Source organism: Hemicordylus capensis, chromosome 2 (genome assembly GCF_027244095.1).
Source record: "Hemicordylus capensis ecotype Gifberg chromosome 2, rHemCap1.1.pri, whole genome shotgun sequence".
Taxonomy (NCBI): Eukaryota; Metazoa; Chordata; class Lepidosauria; order Squamata; family Cordylidae; genus Hemicordylus; species Hemicordylus capensis.
Window position 1 is genome coordinate 247,653,343 of NC_069658.1, and position 27,608 is coordinate 247,680,950.

A 27,608-nucleotide genomic window follows, 5' to 3' on the forward strand; every position below is an offset into this window, starting at 1 on the left:
CAAAGAGACAAGGTAAGCTGAATTTTTTTGAGGAGGTACAGATGAATATCCATATTTAGCATAGTTCTATCTGGACAAGCTGGTCTTGTGGTAGCAAGCATGACTTGTCCCCTTTGCCAAGCAGGGTCTGCCCTGGTTGCATTTGAATGGGAAACTAGTAGTATGAGCACTGCAAGATATTCCCCTCAGGGGATGGAGCCGCTCTGGTAAGAGCAGAAAGTTCCAAGTTCCCTCCCTGGAAGGATCTCCAAGATAGGAGAGAGATCCCTGCCTGCAACCTTGGAGAAGCCGCTGCCAGTCTGTGAAGACAATACTGAGCTAGATGGACCTATGGTCTGACTCAGTATATGGCAGCTTCCTATGTTCTTCCTATGACTCGTATAGCTCAGTGGAAGAGCATCTGATTTACATGCAGAAGATCCCAGGTTCAGAAGATCCCCCCCACCTCAGTGTATAGCACTTAAAGCGTTAAACGGTTAACATGTGAGGGGGACATGGAGTTAAATAAAAGAAGGGCTGCTTCTCCTGGGAGATGACTTCTTCTGTTGTACTCTTTCTTCTGAAATGGCTGTTAGTCTGTCTTTGCAACCTCTACAACCACCAAGTTCCCTTCCACTTTAACATTATTTCTTGTTTACACAGTCAGACAGGTGTTATTGACTAGTTTGTTTTATCCAGACATTGAGTCCTTCCCAAGGACCTGGGATGCCAGAATTTTATTGTCAGTGGTTATAGATATTGTCGCAGAATATAGGCTGTTCCCAGTAAAGCTGCTTTTTTTAATTGGCTGATGGTGATTTCTGTGGCCCCTATGGTGTTGAGGTGCTCTTCAAGGTCTTTTGGAACTGCACCCAGGGCGCCAATGACCACTGGGATTATGTTGGTCTTTTTCTGCCACAGCCTTTCAATTTCAATTTGTAGATCTTTGTATTTGATGATTTTTTCTATTTCTTTTTCTTCTATTCTGCTATCCCCTGGTATTGCTATGTTGATTATTTTGATTGTTTTTCTTTCTTCTCGACTACAGTTATATCTGGTGTATTGTGTGGCAGATGTTTGTCTGTTTGTAGTCGGAAGTCCCATAATATTTTTACATCTTCATTTTCTTCAACATTTTCAATTTTATGGTCCCACCAATGTTTGGCTACAGGTAGCTTGTATTTTTTGCAGATGTTCCAGTGTATCATCCCTGCTACTTTGTCATGCCTTTGTTTGTAGTCAGTCTGTGTGATCTTTGTACAACAGCTGATTAGGTGGTCATCTAATTAGGTTGTCATCTAACGGTTTCAACTGCTTCTTTACAAAGGCGGCACTTGCTGTTTGTGGTTGATTTTTTGACTTTGGCTCTTATTGCATTTGTCCTTAGTGCCTGTTCTTGTGCAGCCAGTATTAAACCCTCTGTTTCTTTCTTCAAGTTGCCATTCTTAAGCCATTGCCAGGTCTTATTATTATTATTGTTATTATTACATTTATATCCCGCTCTTCCTCCAAGAAGCCCAGAGCGGTGTACTACATACTTGAGTTTCTCCTCACAACAACCGTGTAAATAAGGTTAGGCTGAGAGAGAAATGACTGGTCCAGCATCACCCAGCTAGTATCATGGCTGAATGGGGATTTGAACTCGGGTCTCCCCGGTCCTAGTCCAGCACTCTAACCACTACACCACGCTGGCTCCTGTGATTCTATAGGAAGGAGGGTGGGGTGGGGCAGGCGGGGGTGGGGGAGGAGATGGGGTTTTAAGAAAAGCTGTGCAACTGGATGCAATAGCAAAACTAAAACATTTTGTGAAACGTGTCCTGTTGTGGGGAGGTGGGGGGAGACTTTATATCTTTAATAGATTCTGCTGTCTTGGGAGTGATGCCAAGTGGATAGATCTTATTGAGGAGGTCTCAAGGTCTGCACTGCACTGGTCAACTCCAAAGTCTGAGCATGGAGATAGACAGGGACCTCAGTTTCTTATTCCAAGGCAGTCAGTTGCTGGGCAAGCAGTACCAACAGTCAAGTCCAAAGATAGGGGTGGATAAAAAATTAATATGACCTTCGTGTGTCATGGTGGTACTGACCCGAGGGGAGGGAGGTTGTGCCGGTTCTGCAGGTAATGTATTCCCAAACCGTAGAGACACACCACCACCATTCCAGGGACTTCAACTTAGGCCCAAGGGGACCCCAGGCAGTCATGGGTAGGGTGACTTGTGTGGAAGTAGGGGTCTGGGTGTTTTGGGGATGCAGTTGGACTGTACCAGGCTTTTTCACACAGTTCCGGCTGTGGAAGAGTTAATAAAAGTGAAATAGCCTGGGCTGTTGCAGGCTGTTGCACAGTTCTGTTCCATGTTTGCTCTTGAAGGGATTAATAAGCTTGCGAGTGCTCCTGGACCCAAAGCTCTCCCTATTTTCTCAGGTGGAGGCAGTGACCAGGGGTGCTTTTTATCAGCTTCGGTTGATAGGTCAGCTTGATAGGTCAGCCATTTCTAGAGGTGAATGACCTTAAAACAGTGGTACATATGTTAGAGGTTGTTGATTTTTACCCACAATAGGTAAAACAGCAGAGCACTAAGGAATGAGCACACACTCCAGTTACAGAGAAGGTAGCAGAGGATAGTTTGGATATTGCAGCTATTTAGAGAAAACACATGGAGATCCTTGTATGACTAAACACTAAATATTTATTGGTTAAATACACTTAGATAGGAAAGACCTATCTCTAATCTAAAGGACTACATAGTGGATAGGTAAGGAGAGAGAGAGAGAGAGAGAGATGTTTCCATCTGCTCTCTAGGAGGAAAGGAAGGATTGTGACTCAGCACAGGACGTGCTGCAGAGTCAGTTCAGGGGTCATAGAGTAGGGACAGATAGGGAGACCCTTACTCACTGTCTCTACTCCCAATGCCCCTAGTGGTCATTAGGACAGTTGGTGCAAAAGGTTGATGCACTGGAAGTTCATCTCCAACAACATATGCTGTAACCTCCAGGCTTGACTACTGAAATGCGTTCTATGTGGGGCTGCCTTTGTATGTAGTCCAGAAACTACACTTGGTACAGAATGCGGCAGCCAGATTGGTCTCTGGGACAACATGAAGGGACCACATAACACTGGTTCTAAAAGAACTGCACTGGCTGCCGATATGTTTCTGGGTGAATTACAAAGAGCTGGGTTATTACCTATAAAGCCCTTAATGGCTTGGGTCCAGGCTATTTGAGAGAGCACCTTTTTTGTCATAATCCCTGCCACCTGTTATGATCTTCTGGAGAGGTCTTGTGGCTGCCTCAGGGCTTTGGAATAAGCTTCCTGCTGAAATAAGAGCATCTCCTTCTCTGTTTAGGAACATAGGAAACTGCCATGTACTGAGTCAGACCATTGGTCTATCTAGCTCAGTATTGTCTTCACAGACTGGCAGCGGCTTCTCCAAGGTTGCAGGCAGGAATCTTTCTCAGCCCTATCTTGGAGAAGCCAGGGAGGGAACTTGAAACCTTCTGCTCTTCCCAGAGCAGCTTCATCCCCTGAGGGGAATATCTTGCAGTGCTCACACATCAAGTCTCCCATTCATGTGCAACCAGGGCAGACCCTGCTTAGCTATGGGGACAAGTCATGCTTGCTACCACAAGACCAGCTCTCCTCTCCTGCTTTCAGGAAGAACCTCAAGATCCTCCTGTTCTTTCAGGCTTTTAATTATAATTAAATTTAATAATTAAAAAAACTTGTTTTAATAATTTTATTCTATTATTTTTATCGTCATGTATTTTAATTTGTAACTTTTAAATATTTTAAATTTTGTACACCGCCTAGAGATATACATATCAGGAGGTATAAAAATGTGATAAATAAATAAATAATAAAAGTGTAATATTGGAAATATTTCAGTTCTAAAAATGTACGTACAATCAAACCTATGCAAACGTGATGCCTGCATAGGAGAGAGAAAGATTTTCGCATTACAATATATGACCAAACAAATAATGACTTCAAGTTTGGAGAAGGGGAGAAGTACAACCAGTAATACAATATAACCAGTAATATAGTAAATCGGGCGTAAGTATATAACGTTAGACGGACACTGAATCTCTTTAGTGATAGTGAGGTGCCGCGAGAGAAACTATGGATACAGTTACGGATCTCTTGACTTTGCATCCTGAAACGTAAGGAAGTTTCTTTACACGTTTCAGGATGCAAAGCAAGAAAGGGTGGTTATTGTTTATTTTGTAAGTTTATAAAGAGGAATGTGTGTTTCGGGGAGGAAAAAAAACTTTATGAATTAATTTATTTGAATATGTAACTGTAATGTTAATAGTGTTTCCAGGGTTAAATGGAACAAGTAGGGTTATTTTTCCTAGAAGGGACAGGATGCTGTGGTGGAAGGGCGGGATGTAAACAGTGGAAGTCATTTCCTGCCCCGCCTACAATGGGAAAGTGGCCTTTGAATTTCCTAGACTCTTGCTGGAAGGTCTTTCCTGGCTCCTGGGAGGGGAATCAGGTAAGTTAAAAGTGCATTTTGGTGAAGAAGAGAAATGATCCGCTTGGAAGGAGGTGAGCAGTCCAGAGAAGATGGTGCAAAATGGAGGGGAAACACAAAGCAGAAGGTTCTTTTCCCAAGTACAGGCTAGGGCTGCCAACTTTTTTTTATTGCTTCAGCCCCTGTGTCTTTTAACAGCAGTTTGATCTGCAGACATTAGCAGGTGATAACTTCATGTATACGCTGATGAGGGCCTGAGTGGTTGGTGACAAACCAGAAGAGAGATCTTGGCATCGTGATGGATAGCTCCATAGAAACTTCAACTCAGTCGGCAAGCAGCTGTGGAAAAGGTGAATTCTGTGCTAGGGATTATTTGGAGGGGAGCTGCAAGTAAGGCATCTAGTGTCACGCTGCCTTTATGCAATGCTTTGGTGCAGCCACATTTGGAATACTGTGCATAGTTCTGGTCACTGTTTCTCAAAAGAGGATATTGTAGAGCTGAGAAAGGGGCAGAAGAGGACAACCAAATGAGCAGAAGAGAACGACTAAAGCATTTGGGGTGTTTTATTTATTTTTTAATTTTTATTTATTAACATATTTTTATACTTCCCAAAGCTTACGTCTCTGGGCAGTTTACAAAAAAAAAAAAGTAAAACATTAGTTAAAACAAAAATGAAAAATTTAAAACATAACAACAATTTAATTTTTTTAAAAAGAATATTTTCAAAAGAATATTTTAGCTGAGAAAGAAAAACTAAGGGGAGATGTGAGAGATGTCTATAGAATTAGGAATGAAGTGGAAAAAGTAGGCAGAGAGAAATGTCCCATGTCAAAAAAGAATCCTCTGCACTTTGAAAGTTAGCATGTCAGGGAGAAGAGTTCTAGCCTAGTTTCCCTGACATGTTGGTTTTCTAAATGATGTGTCTGAAGTGCTTTGGATATTTGAAAACGTTATGCAGAGTCAATGCTAATTATTATTTAGCACTGCATCACCAGACACTTACATACAGTGGATAAATAAATAGCTAGCTAGCTAGATATAAACAGTTTCATTAAATTGGAATATTGGAAGCACAGAGAAGCTGCCTTACACAGAGTCAGATCGTTGGTCCATCTAGCTAGATACTGACTGCTATAAATGGCAGTGACTTTCGAGGGCTTCATAGTTTTTCCCCCCAGCCCTACCTGGAGATGGAAGTTTAGAGGCAATATGTTTCTGAATATCAGTTGCTGGAAGGAGAACAAGAAGAAAAAGATGCTGGGAAGATTATTCCCTTCCTGTCCTGCTTGTGGGCTTCCCAGAGACATCTGGTTGGTCTCTGTGAGAAACCTGGTGCTAGACTTGGTGGACCTTTGATCTGATCCAGCAGGGCTATTCTTATATACCATTGATTTTAGGATTAGAACTAAGGTCACCCCAGGCAGTAGCCTGATTCACACATTATGTTCAATACACATTCCCTCTGTGTTAGCCACCTAATGGCACAGCGGGGAAGTAACCTGCCTAGGGAGCAAGAGGTTGCGGGTTCGAATCCCTGCTGGTATGTTTCCCAGACTATGGGAAACTCCTATATTGGGCGGCAATGATATAGGAAGAATCTGAAAGGCATCATCTCATACTGCATGGCAGATGGCAATAGTAAACCCCTCCTGCATTCTACCAAAAGAAAACCACAGGGCTCTGTGGGCGCCAGGAGTCAACACTGACTCGACAGCGGTGCCTGGACTAGGATATTCAGATATTGAGTTATTTAATAAAATCTTTATTTGTCCCAAGCAACTTTGTTTCTGTTCTAAGGATATTACTTGCAAAGTAATATTACTTGAAATCCATTTACTCTCCCCCCCCAAATTTCCATCACTATTAGGGATGTGCACAAATTGCAGTTCGAACAGCGATTCACAGCACATCCCCGACACCTTTAAAAGGGAGGAGAGCAGGTCCATACCTGCTCCTCCGCCACCTCCTGTTTTGGCGGTGCTCCCCCCAGCTATCATTGCACACTAGGGATGGGTCCGGACCAGTCCGGAGGCCATTGTAAAGGCTTCCGGATTGTCCGGACCGGTCCGGACCTGGCTGGTTCGGTTCGGGTGGAGGGGGTTTCTTTAAGGGCGGGGAGGGTTTACTTACCCCTCCCGCCGCTTTTCCCCCTCCAGGGCTCGTATATATTGTAATAATTGGGGCGGCAGGATACCTCCCTGCCGCCCCTTGTCCCTCTGAATGCCGCCTCCAGGACGGGGTGGGCGCGTGCGCGGCTCTGCGAAGGGAAGATCCTGAGGACTCGCGTTTTAAAAGTTAACTACCGATGGCAATGGTAAACCCCAACGAGAAGGCGGCACAGCACCGAGCCGGCCTCCAGCGCCTCTCCGCTCGGCGGCTCCCCCATCCTGAGCCGCCGCCAGCAGCCACTGCGAGGAGCTCCGCCAGGGAGGACGCGCCCAGCCCACCCTCACTTCTGGCTCCCAGGCGACTTCCCCCCACATACAGCGTGGCCCAATGGGAGGAGGAGAAGCAGGCAGCCACGCTGTATGTGGGGGGAAGTCGCCTGGGAGCCAGAAGTGAGGGTGGGCTGGGCGTGTCCTCCCTGGCGGAGCTCCTCGCAGTGGCTGCTGGCGGCGGCTCAGGATGGGGGAGCCGCCGAGCGGAGAGGCGCTGGAGGCCGGCTCGGTGCTGTGCGGCCTTCTCGTTGGGGTTTACCATTGCCATCGGTAGTTAACTTTTAAAACGCGAGTCCTCAGGATCTTCCCTTCGCAGAGCCGCGCACGCGCCCACCCCGTCCTGGAGGCGGCATTCAGAGGGACAAGGGGCGGCAGGGAGGTATCCTGCCGCCCCAATTATTACAATATATACGAGCCCTGGAGGGGGAAAAGCGGCGGGAGGGGTAAGTAAACCCTCCTCTCCCTTAAAGAAACCCACCCCACAGTGCCGGACTGCAGCTCTGCGGTTCCGTGCACACCCCTATTGCACACCAGCTGCCCTCGTGTGACGGTTGCACGCACATGCAAATGGCCTCCGTACATGCACGGAGGCCATATGTATGCTGCTGTTGCATGAGGGCAGCTGGGGGGAGCACTGCCAAAACAGGAAGTGTCAGAGGAGCAGGTATGGAACCGCTTTCTTCTCTTTTAAGGGTGCCAGGGATGTGCTGCGAATCGCTGTTCAGATTGCGATTTGTGCACATCCTGAATCACTAAGTCCAGAAATTTCGTCAAGTGACCATTGTCTGGCTCCTAAATTTGGGGGGCTGGCTCCTCGATCCACAGAAAAATGGTCAAGGCCTGTGTTATTCACATGTTATGTTGTACGCACATACAGCAGTATGCTTCCTATCTGGACCATGCCTTTTAGGGGGCCTGTATCCAGCTTTACTTTGAACATAGATGCAGTCATTCACACAAAACCATGTGCATGTTGCGCACAGCAGGCCTTGACAAATTTTCTTTGGATCTAGGAGCCAGCCCAGAAGTAATTATTGGACTTCCCACATTGTGGGAGGGAGAGTAAATGGATATCTCTTTGTCTTCTTTACAGGTAATGTACTTTGAATAGAAACAGGGGTGACTGCAACCAATAAAGGTTTTTATTAAATTACTTTGCCACAATATCCTAGTGTAGGCACCCCAGTTAAATTTCTAGGCACCATGGCTCCCTGTTTCCTGGGATTTTTCAAGCCCTGGTGTACGGACACCTGAACTCAAGCACAACATAATGTCTGAATAGAGTTTATAGGTTTGCTGATACTGACTGATGTTCTCTCTCTGTTTCAGGAAGAGGCCCTGCTCCCTATCTAGAAATTTCAGTTTCTACCTCTGTGCCCTCTCCCTTTCTTTGGGAGAGTAGCAGTTACTAACACTGCCAAGAGTGACCAACTGATCAATTTTTGGCCAATTTTGCCTTGAGAGAGAAAAATGGCTACAGAGCACAGAGATGCCTCAGCCGTGGGACTCTTGCAGGCTGAGGAAGAGAAACAGGAGAAGGGGGCGAAAATGGAAGTGCAGAGCCCGGCAGGCCCTGAGGCAGGGAAGGGAGAAGGAAGAGGCTCCCGTGCCCTCCATGTGGAGAGCATCCGGGACTTCTGGGAAAGGACCATGCCAGAGGAGGTGACCCGGGAACAACGGAAGGGCCTGCAACAGAGGTGGGAATCCCAATTACAAGAGTTCCTGAAGGCTCTGGAGTCCCCCCACCCTGAAGCGGGCATCCCACAGTCCCTGGGGCCTTTTCCAAGAAATAATACTCGGGCTTGCCTCACACCCTTTGAAGGGATGGCTGACGGCAGCCAGCGGCCTAGAGAAGAGAGAGGTGCCCAGCCCCTACCTAGCCTCAGTGGAGAAACCCTCCAAGCCAAGAGAAACATGCAAGCCAAAGACAAGACAGATGGCAGGAAAGCCAAGTGGGAGCTCTTGGGTGAGGAGATGTCCAGTTCCCACGCTGAATGCCGGCTCTTTAGGCAGTTCGGCTACCAGGAGGCCGAAGGGCCCCGAGAGGCCTGCAGGCATCTCCGGAGGCTCTGCCACCAGTGGCTGAAGCCAGAGAGACATACCAAAGAGCAGATCCTGGAGCTGGTCATCTTGGAGCAATTCCTGATGATCCTGCCGCACGAGATGCAGGGCTGGGTACGGGAATGCAGCCCCCAGACTTGCGCCCAGGCCGTCATCCTGGCTGAAGATTTTCTGCAGCGGCAACAAGATGAGTTGCAGGAAGAGCAGGTGAGACATGCTGCTGGGACTGAGAGAGCTTGGGCATGGGGAAGAGGACTCGGGATATGGGCAAAACCCTGCATTCCACACTGCCAGGGCCACAGCTCAGTGGTAGAGCATCTGCCTAGCATGCAGAAGGATCCCGACATCTCCAGGTAGGGCTGGGAAAGACTCCTGCCTGAAACCCTGGAGAACTGCTGCCGCCAGTCAGAGTAGACCATGCTAAGCTAGATGAACCCCAATAGTCGGGCACGAGATAGAGCACCTTCATATGTCTGCCAGGGTCTATCCCTTTGCACTGGCATTGGTCTCTGGTCAAAATGTGTGCTTGCTAAAAAAACCCAACCCTAATCTCTTGGAAGGAGTGGTCTTCTTTTGACAGCTTTGGAGCACTTCTGAGGCTCAACGAAACTGCAGGGACGACTCCCCACCCCCCACCCCCATCTTTGAGCTTTGAGCTGGTGCCCCTTCTACCTGAGCAAAGAGGCACCTTTTAAAGTGATGGTCCGACACAGCACAGCTTTTCTCCAGTGGCTGTTGCTGATGTCTCCCTTGTCTATATTTTTAGACTTTTAGCCCATTGAGGACAGAGAATTATCTTATCATTCTTTTTCTATGTAAACCGTTCTGAGAGAACGCCTTTGTTGAAAAGCGGAATATAAATTATAATATTATAATCTTAATATTCATCAGGTTTATGTAGGCATTGGTGGTCCTTTTAATTTAAAATAAAAAATTAGCAAGCAGAAACAAGGCAGGGGAACAACCAGACCATGATTCCTACCCCACCGATTTTCAGTGGGGTGTTGGCAGGGTTGTGGGTGGAGAAACTCCATTCATCCCTCTGCCGGTGTTCTCTCTCATTTTTTTCATCTATGTGCGGAATGAGCTTTGTTCTGGGAGGCAGTATCAAGGCAGTTTGTGCGCACCTGCATTCAGAGTGGGGCCTTCCTGATTCAACCTGAGCAGGATCTAAAATTAACTGAGCAGACACCAAAAAATGTGTGTGAGCGTGTGCACGCCTTAGAAGGCACACTGCTCTCTGCCACTTGCACTGTCTCTTGTCCTTGAATGGGATCTTGTGTGCTGCTTCAGGTGATGCCTCCGCTTGAAGAGGAAGACATATTGGAGAAGGCCCCAGTGGACGCCTGGCGGAGGCCGCTCTTCAGAGGTGTCAAAGAGGAGGGCAGCAAAGATGCCACCTTGCTGGGTAAGGACTCGGAGTTGCTCTGAAATGTCTAAGATGAGCCGAACTTCTGATGAACACATGAAGATGAACAGAACATCCACTCTGTTCATGTTGCTACTCAGCTGATGTAGTGGTTCGGGTGTTGGACTAGGACTGGGGAGACCTGAGTTCATATCCCCGTTCAGGCATGCAACTCACTGGGTGACTCTGGGCCAACCACTTGTCTCTCAGCCTAACATACCTGTTTCTCCTGGAAATTATCAGTGTGCATGTAGGCTGTACCCTCCTTAGAGGGAGGAGAGCTGGTCTTATGATAATAAGCATGAATTGTCCCCTTTGCAAGGTCCGCCCTGGTTTGCATTTGAATCAGAGACTACATGTGAGAACTGTAAGATGTTCCCCTTAGGGGATTGGGCCACTCTGGGAAGAGCATCGACATGCTTGCATGCAGAAGGTTCCAGATTCCTTCCCTGGCAGCACCTCGAAGACAGGGCTGAGAGAGACTCCTACCTGCAACCTTGGAGAAGCCGCTGCCAGTCTGTGCAGACAATACTGAGCTAGATGGGCCAATGATCTGACGCAATATAAGGCAGCTTCCTATGTTCCTATGACCACAGATACAGGTTCACATAGCTGAATGCTCCTCCATAGAACAGCAACATTAACAAAATTCCTGTACATAGAAAACTAGCATGTCAGGGAAAAGGCTAGACTAAAACCTTTCTCCTTGACATACTCATTTTCTAAATACAGGGATGTTGATTTATTTTGTAGGGGTGGGGCATAAATATAAATACTTCAAATATATATTTTTTTTAAATCACAGTAAATTTGAATCTCAGAAGGATCTTCTGCTTTTCTCGGGTATGATGTTTTGGAATTAGTGATCTGATTATTGAGTGTTAAAAATCTGTTGAGAACAATAACAGTTAAAATATGATGATTATATTCAGAATTTCTTCTTAAAAATATATATATTTTAAAAAATTAACCTTTCCCCTGAGCATATTCAGATGTAAAAATAGTGTATTGGGCAGACTTGTTCATGTAAAATTTGGAATCTGTAGGTCATTGAGAAGTATGATTTTATTTTTCACATACAAATTCTTTGAAAATCTAGAATAAATTTACTTTATTTTCAATGTTCTAGCGGGTGACGAGAAGGCATGCAGGAAGGAGAAAAACCAGCCAGAAAACTCTGGGCAGCTGGACAATTGGATGTTATCCGGACGATCTGAACAGAACGTTCCTCACTGTCTTGAGAGTGGAGAATCCTCTGAGAGCCTCTTTGGAAACTGCTTAGAGAAGGAAGTGGGGAAATTCATTAATTCCCAGGGGACGTATGAGGACTTGGATGAGAGCATCGTGCAGCAGAGAAGCCTCCCTGGCGAGAGAGACAATGCCTGCCACGTGTGCGGCAAAGGCTTCCGCCGACGGTCCAACCTGATCGCACACGAGAGAACCCACTCGGGGGAGAGGTGGTACAACTGCTCGGATTGCGGGAAGAGCTTCGTCAGCCGTGCCGCCTTCCTCATCCACCAGAGGGTCCACACCGGGGAGAAGCCCTACAAGTGCTCTTACTGTGGGAAGGGCTTCAACACGGGCTCGAGCCTCACGAGGCACAAGCGAATCCACACCGGGGAGAAGCCCTACAAGTGCTTGGATTGCGGGAAGCGCTTCAACGACTACTCCAACTTCATCGTCCACAAGCGAATCCACACGGGGGAGAAGCCGTACGAGTGCTCTGTCTGCGGGAAGAGATTCAGTGACAACTCAAACTTTATCAAGCACCATCACTGAGAGGCAATCGGGTTTCCTTTTGCTTTTTAAAAAAAGTCATATTAACGTAACCTATTAAGGCAACATAAGGCACCCCTTGCCACAATGGGATTTGTGTGTGAAGGCCAGGAGAGTCCGGAGGGAGAGTGAAAATGTTGAAACAGGTTCTGTGCACCCTCTGTTGCCTTGACAACCAACTAGGTATTTTGTGGGGAGAGAACTGTTCCAGAGAGAGAGTGGGAGGTGGCAGATAGGGCCTGCTGCAGGTATGGAGGGGACCGCCAGCTCCAGGTTTGGGGTTGGGCTCCAGGGCCTCCCTTAACCTTGACAGCACGACAAGTCTTTATTTCAGGGGTTCTCAAACTTGGGTCCACAGATGTTGTTAGACTTCAAGTCCCATGATGCTAGCCACAGTGGCCTTTGTCCATTGTGACTGGGGAAGATGGGAGTTGAATTCCATCAACATCTGGAGACCAGTGTTCCCTCTAATCTCTTTCATCTGTGTGCAGGATGAGTTTTGTTCTGGGCAGCAGTATCAAGGCAGTGTATGTGCGTGTGCATTCAGAGTGGGGCCTTCCTGATTCAACCTGAGCAGGATCTAAAATTAACTGAGTGGCCATCCAAAAATAATTATTACATTTATATCCCGCTTTTCCTCCAAGGAGCCCAGAGTGGTGTACTACATACTTGAGTTTCTCCTCACAACCACCCTGTGAAGTAGGTTAGGCTGAGAGAGAAGTGACTGGCCCAGAGTCACCCAGCTAGTATTGTGGCTGAATGGGGATTTGAACTTGGGTCTTCCCGGTCCTAGTCCAGCACTCTAACCACTACACCATGCTGGCTCTCACACTGGGAGCGCATGCACACGCCTTAGAGGGAACGCTGCTGGGGGACCCAAGTTTGAGAACCTCTGCTTTATTTCATTTATCATTGCAGAAGTCGAAGCCATGTTAGCCATCAGCTCGTTGCACCAACCGCCTTCCCTGCATCGTGGTGGGGTGACCTGTGACAGAAGCCTGGTGATTTCTGGGAGGAAGAAAGGGCAGAGGCTAGGTGCCCACCATGGCTTCTGTGCCTAGTATTGCTTCTCCTTTGGTCACTGTGGTGGCAAACAAATGCCCCCCACCCATTGCACCACCAAGGTTGAGGGAGGAGTGCTGATCCAGCCAGGGCAGGTGCTGCCGGAAGGTGCTGCTTTGTGATGGTGGAGGCCCAGACTCCCCACCCCACTGTTATCAAGCTTATAAGCTATAACCGTCTTAAATTCCTTTCTGGAGCAGTTGACTATCTCCTGCTCACTTTTCTCACTCAGATGTCAAGTGGAAACAACATCTTGTTGCAGATGGACCAAGCCTGTTGGCTTGCTTTAGGAAGGAATATAAGATGTTACTTTCTGTTGAATCAGACCTTTGGTCCATCTAGTTCAGTACTGTCTACTCTGACTGGCAGCATCTCTCCATGGTTTTAGGTAGAATCTTCCCCAGCCCTACCTGGACATCACAGGATTGAACTTGGGTCTTTCTTCATGCAGAGCAGATGTTCTGCCACTGCGCTACGCTACGGCCTCCTCCCCTCCCCTCCTTCCTCTCCACCTTCCTTTCCCTGCCTGCCGGGTTCGGCACACGATTCAAACCACTTGTCCTGCAAGCTATACCTCCAGCCCAATCTCTCCCCACATTTTTTTGAACCTGTGGGCCATCTCTGAAGCTTGACTTCATATTCTGAACACCCCAGTAACTGAACACAGCATAGTATTTTTGCACTCTGCCACGGGGGTACAACCCTTACAGATCTGTAGAGTGAGGCACTCCCCTGACCATTGCTTTAGAGGAGGTCTGGAATGAGGCATCTTAGAAGTCCTATCCAGAGATTATGTTGTGCATGCATTCAGGTATCTGCACACATGTACACGTTCTTGTGAGAATGGCATGCATTCACTTAGAAAATGAACCTGGGTACACACCTGGTCAGATGCAGGCACAAATAGGAAGTGTACTGCTGTTAGTGCATCTGACACAAGGTATAAATAAGTATACACTCATACAGATCTATATGTGCATATACTATACACAGATTGTACATGCATATCACATAACTTTTGAAGAACTCGACATGCATACAGATGTTTGTGTGTACAGAAATTGCACGTGTTCAACGTGATGTATGAATATCACATGTGTACACCATACACAGATTATACATGCGTTGAACACAACGTGTGAATAACTACTTGTGTACAGACAGATCTGAAGAACTGTATATGTATACAGAGCTGTATGTGTGTCCAACATAACTGGTGAATAACTAATTGTACATGTGTACAGATGAGTACGTATGTTCAATATGATGTGTGAGTTACTGTACGTATGTACAGATACATGCATACATGTGGGCACACGGCATATGGATTATATGGGCATTGAGTATAATATCTGAATAGGGCTAGATTCCTTCCTGAGCAGCCAGCCTGGGGAGTAGGGATGTTCACAAACCTGTTTGGAGGCCCTTTTACAGGCCTCCAAACAGGTTCGAAAGACTGGTGGTTCAACTGGTTCCAAGCGGGGGGATACCTTTAAGGACTAGAGAGGGTGCACTCCACACCCCCTGGCCGCATTTCCCCCGCTGGTGCCGCAATGTAAAAGGGTCTGGTGGGACAGCAGCGTACCTCCCTGCTGCCCCGTTGCCTTCTTGGACTGGAAGTGACCGGAAGTACCCGACGTGCGCATGCAAAATATCATGCAAATGCACAACATGAGCAAATTGTGTTACAGGAAAGTAAGGCCATTGGAAATTAAACTTGCACAAAGGCAATGCTATTAGGCTGACATGCCATTGCGCAGTATGTCATTCGTTAGATTTGGGCATAGTTCTCACTTTGTGTCTGGACTGTACCTATTTAGTCTGCAAGTGTGGGCTCATTTGCTTCTTGCAGATGGGTTTAAGCACAGGCTGTACCAACTCACTCTGCAGCAGAGGGCTCATGTCTTTGAATCCACCTCTATGCAACAAACAAACAGAACTCCCCACTTACAGAAAACTGGCACCTCAGGCTTCTAAACTCAATTGACTCCCTGAGATGCTGACTTTCTGTATGCAGGGATTTTGTGTGTATTGAATGCACCTCCACTTATAATATAAGTCTCAGCTTCCAGTCATAGCCTGATCGCCTTAGTATGAACTGGGCCTACATCAGGATTCTATGTGCTCAGTGCAAAATAACCCTCAAAATTGTGCAGCCTGGTATCCCATATTCTTCACCTACAACAGTTAGATTTCGCAAACTGTTTAAATTAAACATAGATTTCCTTAGTTTGTGTAATTTATTCTGCTTCTGCTGTGAGGAGGAAAGGCAATAAAACTCCTGTCTTCCACCTTCCTGCCCGCCTGCCTACCAACCACTGGAAATCCTGTACGGATGTGCACGAAGCGTTTCACACACATCCGAGGGGAGGGAGGGGTCAGTAGATAATAATAATATGTCAGGGACCCTCAGCCTTGTGGGTATCGAGCATAGCACCACCACCACCCCCTCAGCTAATAGATTTGGGTGAGACTGGAGCCCTGTTTGGACATTATGTTGTATGTATGGCAGAGATGTGAGTTTTCTTGAAATTTTTGAATTGCAAGATTTCCTGGAAAAATTTCCCATGAAAATTTCCCTTTCATTTGCATCAAAATTGTATTATTCCGCCCCCCCCTTAAAGAAATTACCACACAATTTTCCTAATGCCCTAAATTGATTTTGACCTGATTTGGCATTTTTATACTGTAAAAACAACAACAACAACCACTACTTCCACTATATTAATTTCCCCTTGCTGTATTTCTAGTCTTTCAACTAGTGAAGCAGAAGTATTAGAGATGGAATATTTCCACAGGAAAAGTAAGTATGGGAACATTTTCCACCCCACATTTCTGGCATGTGTCCACCTGTCTGTACACATCTGCATGTTTTTGTGTGAATGGCTGTACCTGCGTTCATTTTAAAAGTGAACCTGGATACAGATCCTCTCAAGCACAAGTCTACATAGAACAGGCCTGCTCAACTTCGGCCCTGCTGCAGATGTTGGCCTACAACTCCCATAATCCCTGGCTATTGGCCACTGTGGCTAGGGATTATGGGAGCTGTAGTCCAGAAACAGCCTGGGGTAGGGGCAAAGTTGAGCAGGCCAGCTATAGAAGGAGAGGCCAGCCAGTGGTGATATGGAGGTAAAGAGTAGGTGAAAGAGGGGAGTGCAGGGCAGGCATACAGGGAAGTGGGTGGGTAACCCTGTCTAGCAGTGCTCTCCAAATTTCTGGTGCTAAAGGCACGTGCTTTTTTTCTGATTGAAAACGGGAGGCCCATAAGTATCCAGTTATCCCTACATAGAGCAGAACTGATTGAGAATGTGGCACTCAGCCCCAGTTTCTTTCTCAAACGTGGGTTCCCTGATGATGTTGGACTGCAACTCCCTCCTTCCCCAGCCATATGGATGATGAGAGTTGTAGTCCAACAACATCTGGGGACCCAAGGTTTGCGTAAACACCCTGCTGCTCTTTATGTTTAACATCAACCTTAATTAAGCTGATACAGTTTGCTTGATAAATCTGCTGTGAATCCACAGTGGTAGCGGCATTTCATTCTTTACGGAAGACACAACGGGACAAAATCTCAGTGAATATCTTTGCACCCTTTGGAAGAACCAAAGATGGGACATTTTGTCGAAATTTGTATCATTTGTGGTTCTGTTAAAGCAGGGGGGTTGTACAATCCTAACAGCCGAGGCAAAAGAGGATGTTTTTATGGTTTGCGCACACACAGCTACAGACCTAAAAATCTCCCCACAAATTTTGCAAGGAGAAATATCTTTTATTATTTCCTACATCACGTTTCTTGCTCAGATGCAAAATCGAAACAAAACCTTTTGTTTATGGATGGAGATTGTTAACAAGCAATACTTAACCTGGTCTTACACTTGACTCTAAACTTAAGGTCAGATCTGACCTAGCAATAAAGAAGCAAAGTCAAGACAATATTTATTTTATGTTTACTCTTGAGATTGTAGAAGCAAAGAACTCTAGTTGGTACACCAACCACTTTAGTTTTTCCTTTATTGTAACAGACTAACTAGCATTTTAGCTACACGTTGAATTCAGCACGCTCCTTTGATGTATAGAGGTTTTCTTATTAGTTGTCTTCATCTCTTCCACCCAGTGGCCACTGTCAGTCTTCCAACCGACTAGCAAAAAATGGCCTGGTCTGTTCCTATGTCTAGCACCTTGATTTGCAGAAATCGTCAGGTGAAACCTTTCACAACCAAGAGATAATCATCTCCCTCTGCTAATGTCTACTGACCAAGTGGCTGTTAAAGACCTTGGTGCAGTAGCAGGTTAAAAAGTTGGCAATCCTATGACCCGACCTCCCAGGTGTGGCACCAAACAGCATTCAAACAAGCGGCAGCTGTTGGGTATACCAAATGCATGCTAGTTTCCTTTCTCAAAAAGGATACCATAGATCTGGAGAAGGTGTCGACAAGGGCAAAATGACAGCCCTGGAGGCTGAAGAGCCTTCCCTGTCACAACAGGCAAAGAGTTTAGGAAAAATGAACAGAGACATGATAGAGTTGTATTTATGAATATTGTGTAGAAACTAAAGAGACTTGCCCGCTCCCATAACCTGAAAACTTGCAAGTTCCCTAATGCAATTGATACTTCAGCAGTTGATTCAGGGCAGGCAAAAGAAGTATTGCTTCACACAATGCAACATTGATTTATGGAACTCATTGCCACAGGATGTGTGGCCAGCCAACAGCTTTATTTTTTAAAGCAGAAATAAATTAATGGAGGAGAGCTCTATAATAGTGAGACATCCACGACACCCAAGAACAGACCCTCCTTTTGCCAGGGCAGAATACCTCTGACTACTAAGCGCTAGGGACAAATAGCCTCTCCATCTCAACATGTCCGTGACCTGCTCAGGAATTCCCCAGAAACATCTGCCTGAGGACAGCATCCTGGACAAGAGGAACCATTAGATAGAGCAAAGCAATCTCTGTATTGTATACTCCACATTTTTAAGGACATGAAACAAATTTGAATTTCTCGTGGCACAACATTGTTGGAGCGTTTATAAATTTTTAATAAATTTGCCCCAGATTATGTGTGTGAGGGTTGGTTTTTTTTAATGTTGATTTGGCAGACTGTTAGATGCCTTGATCTGTGTTTCTGCTTCATGGTCCTCCAGAGGTTCTTAGTGCCCCCCTCCACACACACACACCCCAGCCCCACCCAGGGCACTGTGTCAACAGCTCTGTAATGCTGGCCATGTCAGTCACCATATTAACTGATTGCCTGTTTGTTGGGTCATGTGTTCTAAATAAGTCCTGTTACTAGTGACAAAGTATACATTTGTTGGTGTATTATTCATTCAGTTTCCTTCCTAAAGTGGCTCAGGGCGGTTTACATTAAAATAAAAAACACATAATAAAACAAGATGGTTTAACGGTGATGAAATACACATTCTCCAAAAGAACACAAACTTTTCAAGACCTCGTTAATGCGTGAATAAAATAAAACATAAACAGATATTTAAAATAGCAAATGTTTTGAGGTTACACATCAGCTTCAATGCTATACCATGGTGGCTGAAACATGCAGTACCGGAGGTATTGTACTTAAGAGCACGTTTCAGCAAAACGGTATAGCACTGAAGCGAATGTGTAACATCGAAACGTTTGTTTTATGTTTTGTTTTATTTGCGCATTAAAGCGGTCTTGAAAGGTTTGTGTTCGTAATAAAAAAACTGAAATCAGAAAACATTTAAACCAGATTAAAACTCATTAAAATTAAAATGATTATTAGGGCTGTGTGAGTCTTCTGGGGCCTGTTTAGCGTCATCCTAAAGCAAAACACCATCTGGTTAGGGTCAAATCCAGACTAAAGGAAAGCAAACTAGACCAAACCCTTCAGAAAATGGCTGCAGCCTCAGAAAAGACTACAACTCCCAGGAGCACCAGTGCCAGTTTTAGGACTCCAGGGACAGTGGCTGACATGCCGCACAGTGCAACACCACACCAGAGTTCAGGACTTGCTTGAGCTGCTGTGCGACTTGAAAGGCAACCCTGACGGTTCAGTGACCTTTTGGGACAGTTGTGTGACCCTGCCTCTGTTGAGAACAACTGAAGTTGTGTGGCATCACTGTCCCAAAGTGGTTTCAGTCATTGTGTAGCTTCCTTGTCACACTGCGCCAGCAGGGCTGGTGTCCTGGCAAGTTCCTAATTCTGGTGCTATGTTGTGCAGCATGTTGACTTTTGTTTGTTTGTTTTCATTCAAGCGATTTTATATAGAGATTGCAGAAAACACTTCCTGCTCCCTCACTACTGAGAAAGAAAATGCTTGTTTAAAATAGGTATATCTCACATCTTCACAAAACGTCCCACGGTGGTTAAAGGAAATACAGCTCCCTTGTTAACGGAGCAAAAAGGCACCTTTTTGAAGGGATGATTCTCTTTACTGATCAGGGGGAGAGCAACTGGCCCTATCCATCCCCAGCACAGCATCCCTCCAGTGGCTGTTGCTGGTTTTTTTTTAGAGTGTGAGCCCTTTGGGGACAGGGAGCCATTTTATTTATCTACTGACATCTATGTAAGTTAACACATCTTTGGGAACTTTTGCTGAAAAGCCTATATAAATATTTTTCTTCATCTTTGTATTTAAATGTGGATACAGGAAAGCAGTCTGCCTCTTGACCCATGTGGTCCTGTAAGTATTTCAACAGGGAGAGACAGAGGCCAAAGAAGTGCAGCTTTGGAGGACTGGCGCCCCTCACCTGAAATCCCAAAGGACAGTGGGGGAGCCCCTTGCAAAGCATCAAAGTCTTCCCCAGATCAAAACAGGACTGCTTCACACAACCCTTGTACTTCTGTGTTTTGTTCTTGATGTGTTCTTCACATATCACGTTCCACATGCTTGGTTAAGAGTCCAGGGCTGCTCAACTTTGGCCCTCCTGCAGATGCTGGCTTACAATTCCCATAATCCCTGACTATTGGCCACTATGGCTGGGGATTATGGGAGTTGTAGTCCAAAAACAGCTGGGGGGCCTAAGTTGAACAGGCCTGGTTAAGACCCTGGTCAAAACGTGTACCGCACTGGCTGATAGGGATGTGCACAGAACCGGGCGGGGGTGGGGGGTGCATCTTTAAGGGCGGGGGAAGGTGCACTTACCCCGCCCTCCACTTCCCCCCTTGCTGGCGCTCCATTTTCTTAAAGCCCATCGGGGCGGCAGCGTACCTCCCCGCCGCCCCATTGCCCCATTTACCAGAAGTAGCTGATGCCTCTGCACACGCCGGGCCCAGGCGCTTCATGGGCGGAGGCACAAGTGCATCGGATACTTCAGATTACTTCCGCTAAAGGGGGCAATTGGGCAGCAGGGAGGTACACTGATGCCCCGGTGGACTTTAAGAAAATGGAGCATCAGCAGGGGGAAAGCAGAGGGAGGGCTAAGTGTACCCTCTCCCGCCCTTAAAGATGCACCCCCAACCTTCGAATGGGCAGAACCACCCACCATTTGAATTGGTTCCGAGGCCCAAAAAGGGCCTCGGAACCAGTTCCGTGCACATCTCTACTGGCTGAGGCTCTCAGGGGTGTCAAACTGCAGCCCTCCAGCTGTTGTTGGCCTACAATTCACATCATCCCCAGTCACCACCAATAATGGGAATTGCAGGCTAATAGCAGCTGGAGGACCACAGTTTGACACTCTGGCATTAGTGCCTTTCATCGATTGAAATTGCCCCAATAAACATTTATGAGATTGGGGCGCTAATTTAATGTGGGAAACATTATGGAAAATCCCTGTATAAAACATAGGAACCCGGCATATACTGAGTCAGGCCATTGGTCCATCTTGCTCAGTATTGTCTACACAGACTGGCAGCGGCTTCTCCAAGTCTGCAGGGCAGGAGTGTCTCTCAGCTCGGTTCTCAATTTACATTCTAACTTCTAACTTTCTCAGAAGCTCACTGGCTGATTTGGGGCCAGTCACTCTCCCTTGGCCAAAACTCCCTCACAAAGAGAGAAGCCATTTCAGGCAGTGCACTGTGTTGGGCTGGCACCCCTGTACCCTCTAACACAGGGCTGCTCAACTTTGGCCCTCCTGCAGATGTTGGCCTACAAATCCCCATAATCACTGGCTATTGGCCACAGAGGCTGGGAATTATGGGAGTTATCGTTCAAAAACAGCTGGGGGGGGCTAAGTTGAGTAGGCCTGCCCTAACAGAAATACCCAGATGTTGTTCACTACAATTCCAAGCTGCAGTAGCCATTGGCTGGGGATTCTGGGAGTTGTAGTATACAATACATGGGAATCCCTGTTAGAGGGAACACTGGATGGCATGCCCACTGGGTGAATTGACTCCCAAGCTTGCAAGGGAAGGTGCTTCTTGCTCACTCCCAATGCCTGTAAACACCCCCCCCCCACTACTTTCCATAGGCAGACTCCATATATTTCGATATCTTCACCCTGACCAGAAATGAAACAGACAGAGAGGTGCAGCAATTGGCAGGAGGAGACTTTACTATTTTAAAAACCATTTATTTATTTAACGTATTTGTATACTGCCAAAACTCAATGTACAAATGATGAAGGGGTTATACAATCCTAAACCGAGAGGAAAACTCCTACTGAAGTCCTTCTCCACATCCTGGAATGGGTTCTGAAGACAACAAAGATGGTGAGGGGTCCAGAAACCAAATCAAGGGAGGCTGTGGATATACGCAGGTTTAACCACATCCACCAAACCTCTGGCTCAATTTCTGGAGTGGCCACTTGATCTCACTTCTCAAACTGAGGCGTTGCTGGTACTGAAAAAATCCAGGGCCCAGGCCCACAGCCCCCCCCCCCCCCCACATTTGGATCATTAAACCTTTTCATGTTCATGCTCTCTAAAGGAATCCAAGCATCTCTTCCCCACTAGTTTGCTTCACAGCTAAAACGAAGATTTCAGCCTTCTTCTTCTCCAGCACCAGATTTCTCCTGTAATCAATACCCCACACAATGCAGAGCCAGTGTGGTTGTTAGTGTTGGAAGTTTAAGGACTTTGCGCTGTCTCTTGTCTCAGACAGTGGAGGACAGACTAGTGAGTCAGAGGGCTAGAGGGTCAAGACATTGGTCATCCCTTCTCCACTGCTCTGACACTATCCCTTTGAAATGTAGATTGATACTCTTAGGGATTAACTTCCTTCCTCTCTCTCTTCCCTTCCTGTCCTTCTACCTTGCAACATGGCAAGCTCCTCTCCCTGCACCATGTGTGCAGACAAGATGCAGAATCCATCTGCATCCAGCTAGACAGATAGATTAGAGATCCTAACTCCTCACTTTCCTATCTAGAATGGAGTTCCTTAATAAATGCCTTATATATTGATTTGAAACTATGAATTGGCTCCAAGTTACTTTACTCTCAGCATACACGCATGCCTAAGTGAATTCCGCTGTGTTGTGCCTCTGTGCACTCTGCTATAACGAGAAAGGGATTCTCTTACCATAGAGAATTTCCAACAGTTAGAACGTTAAGTCTAGGATGGGGGAAACCTGGGTTCAAGTCCTTTCCCACTGAGCCACGAAGCTCACTTAGGCCAGCGCTCTCTCTCCCCTCCAAGCAAACATACAAATCATGAAGGAGAGGGGGACGTCAAAAGGGTGCTGACTGAAGATCTTCTCCATACCTTGGGATGGGTTCCAGAGACAACAAAGATGGTGAGGGGTCCAGATACCAAGTCCTCAGAGTGTGTGGATATCCGCAGGTTTCACCACATCCACCCATCCTCTGGCTCAATTTTTGGGGTGTCCACATGAGAAAAGCGCGCCAGCTTCAGACATCTCTGCAAGAAAAAGAAAGACAGCCATGGAAGGGGTCGGCTTATCCACACCATCCGCGAGCAGCGCCCGGGCATATCCGCCAGTTTCGGCCAGCCAACATCATCCCCGACTTCCACCTGTCAACTTCCACATAGCTTCAACCGCTTCAATCCACCGGTTATCCTTTCACACATCACTATAGACTAACACTCGCCTCGACCACATTCACAACCACGCACACACACATTCGCACGCCAGGGCAGCCTGTGAGGGACACCGCCGACATCCATTCACTCCCTTTCGGTCACCAGCCATTCACATACACTCCCCAGCTTCAATCCACAAGTATCCACTAGCTTCTGGAGACGGGCTTCCGAAGGGGGACTTCCACCAGCTTTCATCTGCAAACATCCACCAGCTTCTTCCGCCTAGCGACAGAATCCAGCGGCTTCCGAATACGGATGGCCACAGGCTTCCGTACCCCCAACATCCACCAGCTTCCACCGGGTCCGCTCGGCTAGCATCCACCAGCTTCAAGCCACTGGCATCAGCAGGCTTCACGCGCAGGCTCGCCTCCAGCCTTCCGTGCAAGAGAACTTGCCTCGTCTCCGCAGCCACTGCATGACCCGCTCCCGTCTGTGTAGAGATCGCTTGGCTCCACTGCTGCCAAATGGTCTCCTCCACCCTGGTGTCAGTCAGGCTTCCTCTGCATGCTCACCTCAGTCTTCCTGGGAGGGAAACAATTGAGAACTGTCATGGATATTTGGCAGAAAACCACCCCATCTCTCCTTGATTCCATTTGGATTCAGCTAGGCCTAGAGACAGTGGCCTACTTGGAACTCCTTTTACCTACAAGCTTTGCACCTGCAACTCAGTGGGGCTATTCCCACAATCAGGCAAAATCGGGCTAGGGGAGCCTAGGTGGCTCCCAAGCGGTTAACACGCCTAAGTACCCCTCCGCTAAAACCTGGTTTGCGGAGCGAGCACTCCGCAAACCCGTTTTTTTTTTTTTAAATCATGAGTAGCTGCACGGCTACTGCGGCACGGCTACTTATGAGGAGACCCCCGGAGGGGAGGCGAAAAGCCGCCTCCTGGCTCCGGGGGTCTTGCCAGCATGCCCTGCACGCTCGCACAGGGCATGCTGGAGCTTCTGGGGGCTGATCGGCCCCTGCTCCCCCCAGCCCCCACTGGCTCCGTCATGGAGCCGGAAATCATGTGGGCGGCCGATTCAGCTGCCCAGGGCTCCCTCTCTGATCATCTGTGGGGAGAGTGGGCTTAGCCTGCTCTCCCCACTCTGCTGCACAAACCAGGTCTCACTGATCGTGAGACCCGGCTCAGTCTTTTTCAAAGATGCAGCTTACGTGAACTAGTGGTTGCACAGGATGTTTGCGGAACTCATTTGCGGAACTCATTTGCTCAGAAGTTGTTGATTTTTACCCACAATAGGTAAAACAGCAGAGCACTAAGGAATGAGCACACACTCCAGTTACAGAGTAGGTAGCAGAGGATGGTTTGGATATTGCAGCTATTTAGAGAAAACACATGGAGATCCTTGTGTGACTAAACACTAAACATTTATTGGTTAAATACACTTAGATAGGAAAGACCTATCTCTAATCTAAAGGACTACATAGTGGATAGGTAAGGAGAGAGAGAGAGATGTTTCCATCTGCTCTCTAGGAGGAAAGGAAGGATTGTGACTCAGCACAGGAAGTGCTGCAGAGTCAGTTCAGGGGTCATAGACTAGGGACAGACAGGGAGACCCTGACTCACTGTCTCTACTCCCAATGCCCCTAGTGGTCATTAGGACAGTTGGTGCAAAAGGTCGATGCACTGGAAGTTCATCTCCAACACTGCTTCCCAAACTGGGGCATTGCTGATACTAAAGAGATCCAGGCCCCAGATCTCTTCATAGCCTCCCCACATTTGGATCATTAAAGCTTTTCATTTTCATGCTCTCTAAAGGAATCCAGCCATCTCTTCCCCACTAGTTTGCTTCAGGTAGAACGAGGATTTCAGTCTTCTTCTTCTTCTTCTTCTCCAGCACCAGATCTCTCCTGTAATCAATACCTCACACAATGGAGAGCTGGTGTGGTCGTGGTGTGGTGGTTTCAAGGTTAAGACAAGGGTGGGGAAAACCTGGGTTCAGGTCCTTTCCCACTCTGTTGTGAAGCTCACTTAGGCCAGCACTCTCTCTCTCCTCCTGTCAAACACAGAAACCATGAAGGAGAGGGGGATGTCAAAAAGGGTGCTGAAGTTCTTCTCCTTACCATGGAATAGGTTCCAAACCCAGTCCTAGGAGGCGGTGGGTATCCACAGATTTCAGCACATCCACATCACAGGATGGTTCAGGAAGTATCCTGCTCGTGTTTCAAACAGGGTCTTTGGTGATGCTGAAAAGATCCAAGGCCTAGCAGGCCTCCCATTTTGATAATTAAACCTTTTCATGCTCTCTAAAGTAATCTTCTTCACTTGTTTGCTTCACAGCTAAAATGAAGATTTAAATCTTCTTTTATTCCTTGCAGAAGAGTTCTCCTGTAATCTATCCCACACAGTTGCGAGCCAGTGTGTTGTGGTGGTTAAGAATAAGATTGGTGAGACCTGGGTTCAAGTCCTTTCCCACTCAGCCATGAAGCTCACTGTGTGATCTTAGGCCAGACACTCTCCCCCCACTCCTAATCTGCCTTGCGTGATTGTTGTGAGGATAAAACTGGAGAGGAAGAACCATGTAAACCAGGGAGCCAGCATGGTGTAGTGGTTAGAGTGCTGGACTAGGACAGGGGAGACCCGAATTCAAATCCTCATTCAGCCATAATACTAGCTGGGTGAGTGACTGGGCCAGTCACTTCTCTCTCAGGCTAACCGTTGTGAAGAGAAACTTAAGTATGTTGTACACCACTGGGATCCTTGGAGGAAAAGTGGGATATAGTAATAAAATATATAATTAATAATAATAATAATAATTAATAATAATAATCCCCCAGTGAGGCACTACCTTGGCCTGGTTGTGGGGCTTGCGAGCTCTGAGGAAGGTGAGAGCTATGCCAGAGGTCCAACCATACTGGACAGGTCTCACCAGAGGAGCCAGACAAAGAGTGCCTCTCCCATCAACAATATGGTGAGACGTAACTTTAATAAATCTATACCGGATCGGTCGTCGCCCGGGTCAACAAGGACCGTGCCAGGTGCTGGAGTCCCTGGACATCTGGTGGCAAGTAGGCAACAGGACTCAGGATCTTCAGTTGAGCAACCAGGGCTGGAGACAGCAAAGTTACTGGAAGAAACGTCGCTTAACCAAAAAAAAAACCAACACGAAAAATGCCAACAAGGAAATAATGATCTGCTATTACAAGTCTAGTCCAACTAGAAGGGGTTATTTAAAAGAATGTACCAAATTTGGAAAGAGAAGCATCCAGATACAGAAATAACAGAACAAAGGCTAGCAGACCAGAGAAGATTCATAATAAGAAATAAAGTATTCACAGGAGTTGAGCTGGAAGAACTGCAAAGAGCAACACAGGCTCAAGATATGGAAGAAGAATTACCACCAACTGAAGCAGTTGCTCAGGCGCAGGTGGAGGAGATGCTGGAAATCGAGGATGCCACTGTTGCTGAACTGTTTCAAAATCAAAACCAGGCAACCTCCCCTTTGCCTTCACCTCAAAAACCCAAATGCCGTTTAACAGAAAAGCAACAAGAACTAAAACAAAAAATAACTGAGCATATGAACCAAACAACCACCAGGGTTCGATTTCTAGCTCTAAAAACAGTTGCCAAAAAACAACTCACTCAGGCATTAAAAGATGTCAATGCTGCACTTGCAGAAATATCAACCAATAATTTGCAAGAAACAAACCAACTAATGTACAGTGCAGCAACAATAACAACACAAGAGCTCGGATATAAGATCAGTGGACCTGTAAAAAAAGAAAGCAGTACATCACCTAAATGGAAGATTAGATTAAAAAATAAAATCTCCAGGCTCAGATCAGATGCTAGTAAATTGAAAGATATGAAAGACAAGAAGCTGAAGAACTGGAATAATAGCAGATGAAGTGATGCAACACTTATTAACTAACAAACAGCTTCCAGTTGAACAGAAAGGAAATTGCCCGAACACCAGAGGCACAAAAGACCAGCTGCTGATTGACAAAATGATTTTAGAAAATTGCAAGAGATGAAAAACCAATCTAAGTGTTGCATGGATTGACTACAATAAAGCCTTCGATTCATTGCCTCACACATGGATACTAAAATGTTTAGAAACAACTGGTGTCAACAAAAACATTCAGATATTTATTTTTTTAAAAAGCAATGAGCATGTGGAGTACACAGTTAACAATCAATGGAGAGGCACTTGGACAGGTTAGCTTTAGAAGAGGCATTTTCCAAGGGGACTCACTATCCCCTCTGTTGTTTGTAATCGCCATGACCCCACTTTCACATATACTAAACAAAACAGGCCTCGGATACCAAACATCTAAAACATCAAGTCAAGTCAACCATCTGCTGTACATGGACGATCTGAAGTTGTATGGAAAGTCCCAGTCAGAAATCGAATCACTGCTAAACACTGTCCGTATATTCAGTAGCGATATAGCAATGGAGTTTGGACTAGACAAGTGTGCTGCATTAATAATGAACAGAGGGAAAATAAGAAAAA

At 46.5% G+C, this 27,608-nt stretch overlaps 1 protein-coding gene and 1 long non-coding RNA gene across 4 annotated transcripts; one reads left to right on the forward strand and one right to left on the reverse strand.

Annotated features, from left to right (window-relative positions):
* Positions 1-4,396: 4,396 nt before the first annotated feature.
* LOC128342653 (zinc finger and SCAN domain-containing protein 21-like) lies at positions 4,397-18,252 on the forward strand. Of its 3 annotated transcripts, none has more exons than XR_008315101.1 (5): positions 4,397-4,798; positions 8,217-9,155; positions 10,242-10,356; positions 11,486-12,260; positions 15,260-18,252. XR_008315101.1 is itself a non-coding variant. In XM_053290284.1 (5 exons), exons 3-5 carry the CDS (start codon positions 8,358-8,360, stop codon positions 12,133-12,135), a joined length of 1,563 nt encoding a protein of 520 aa, XP_053146259.1. In that variant the 5' UTR covers positions 4,412-4,469; positions 4,647-4,798; positions 8,217-8,357; the 3' UTR covers positions 12,136-18,252. The 3 variants fall into 3 exon arrangements, 2 of the variants coding, with proteins under 2 accessions (XP_053146260.1, XP_053146259.1); XM_053290284.1 differs by having other exon boundaries at positions 4,412-4,469; positions 4,647-4,798; positions 11,486-18,252; XM_053290285.1 differs by having other exon boundaries at positions 4,400-4,469; positions 11,486-18,252.
* A 3,409-nt stretch (positions 18,253-21,661) lies between these two features.
* LOC128342718 (uncharacterized) lies at positions 21,662-22,964 on the reverse strand. The gene is made up of 2 exons (XR_008315127.1): positions 22,813-22,964; positions 21,662-21,803 (listed from the first exon to the last, which is right to left on the reverse strand). It is a non-coding gene; the product is annotated as an uncharacterized LOC128342718 (long non-coding RNA).
* Between the last annotated feature and the right edge of the window lie 4,644 nt (positions 22,965-27,608).

What these genes read in the sequence shown, in the direction of transcription:
- LOC128342653 (XM_053290285.1), top strand. Translation starts at nt 8,358, where the DNA reads ATGGCTACAGAGCACAGAGATGCCTCAGCCGTGGGACTCTTGCAGGCT. An exon ending in ATGAGTTGCAGGAAGAGCAG is followed by an intron (nt 9,156 to 10,241) that starts GTGAGACATGCT and finishes GTGCTGCTTCAG; the next exon opens with GTGATGCCTCCGCTTGAAGA. An exon ending in CAAAGATGCCACCTTGCTGG is followed by an intron (nt 10,357 to 11,485) that starts GTAAGGACTCGG and finishes TCAATGTTCTAG; the next exon opens with CGGGTGACGAGAAGGCATGC.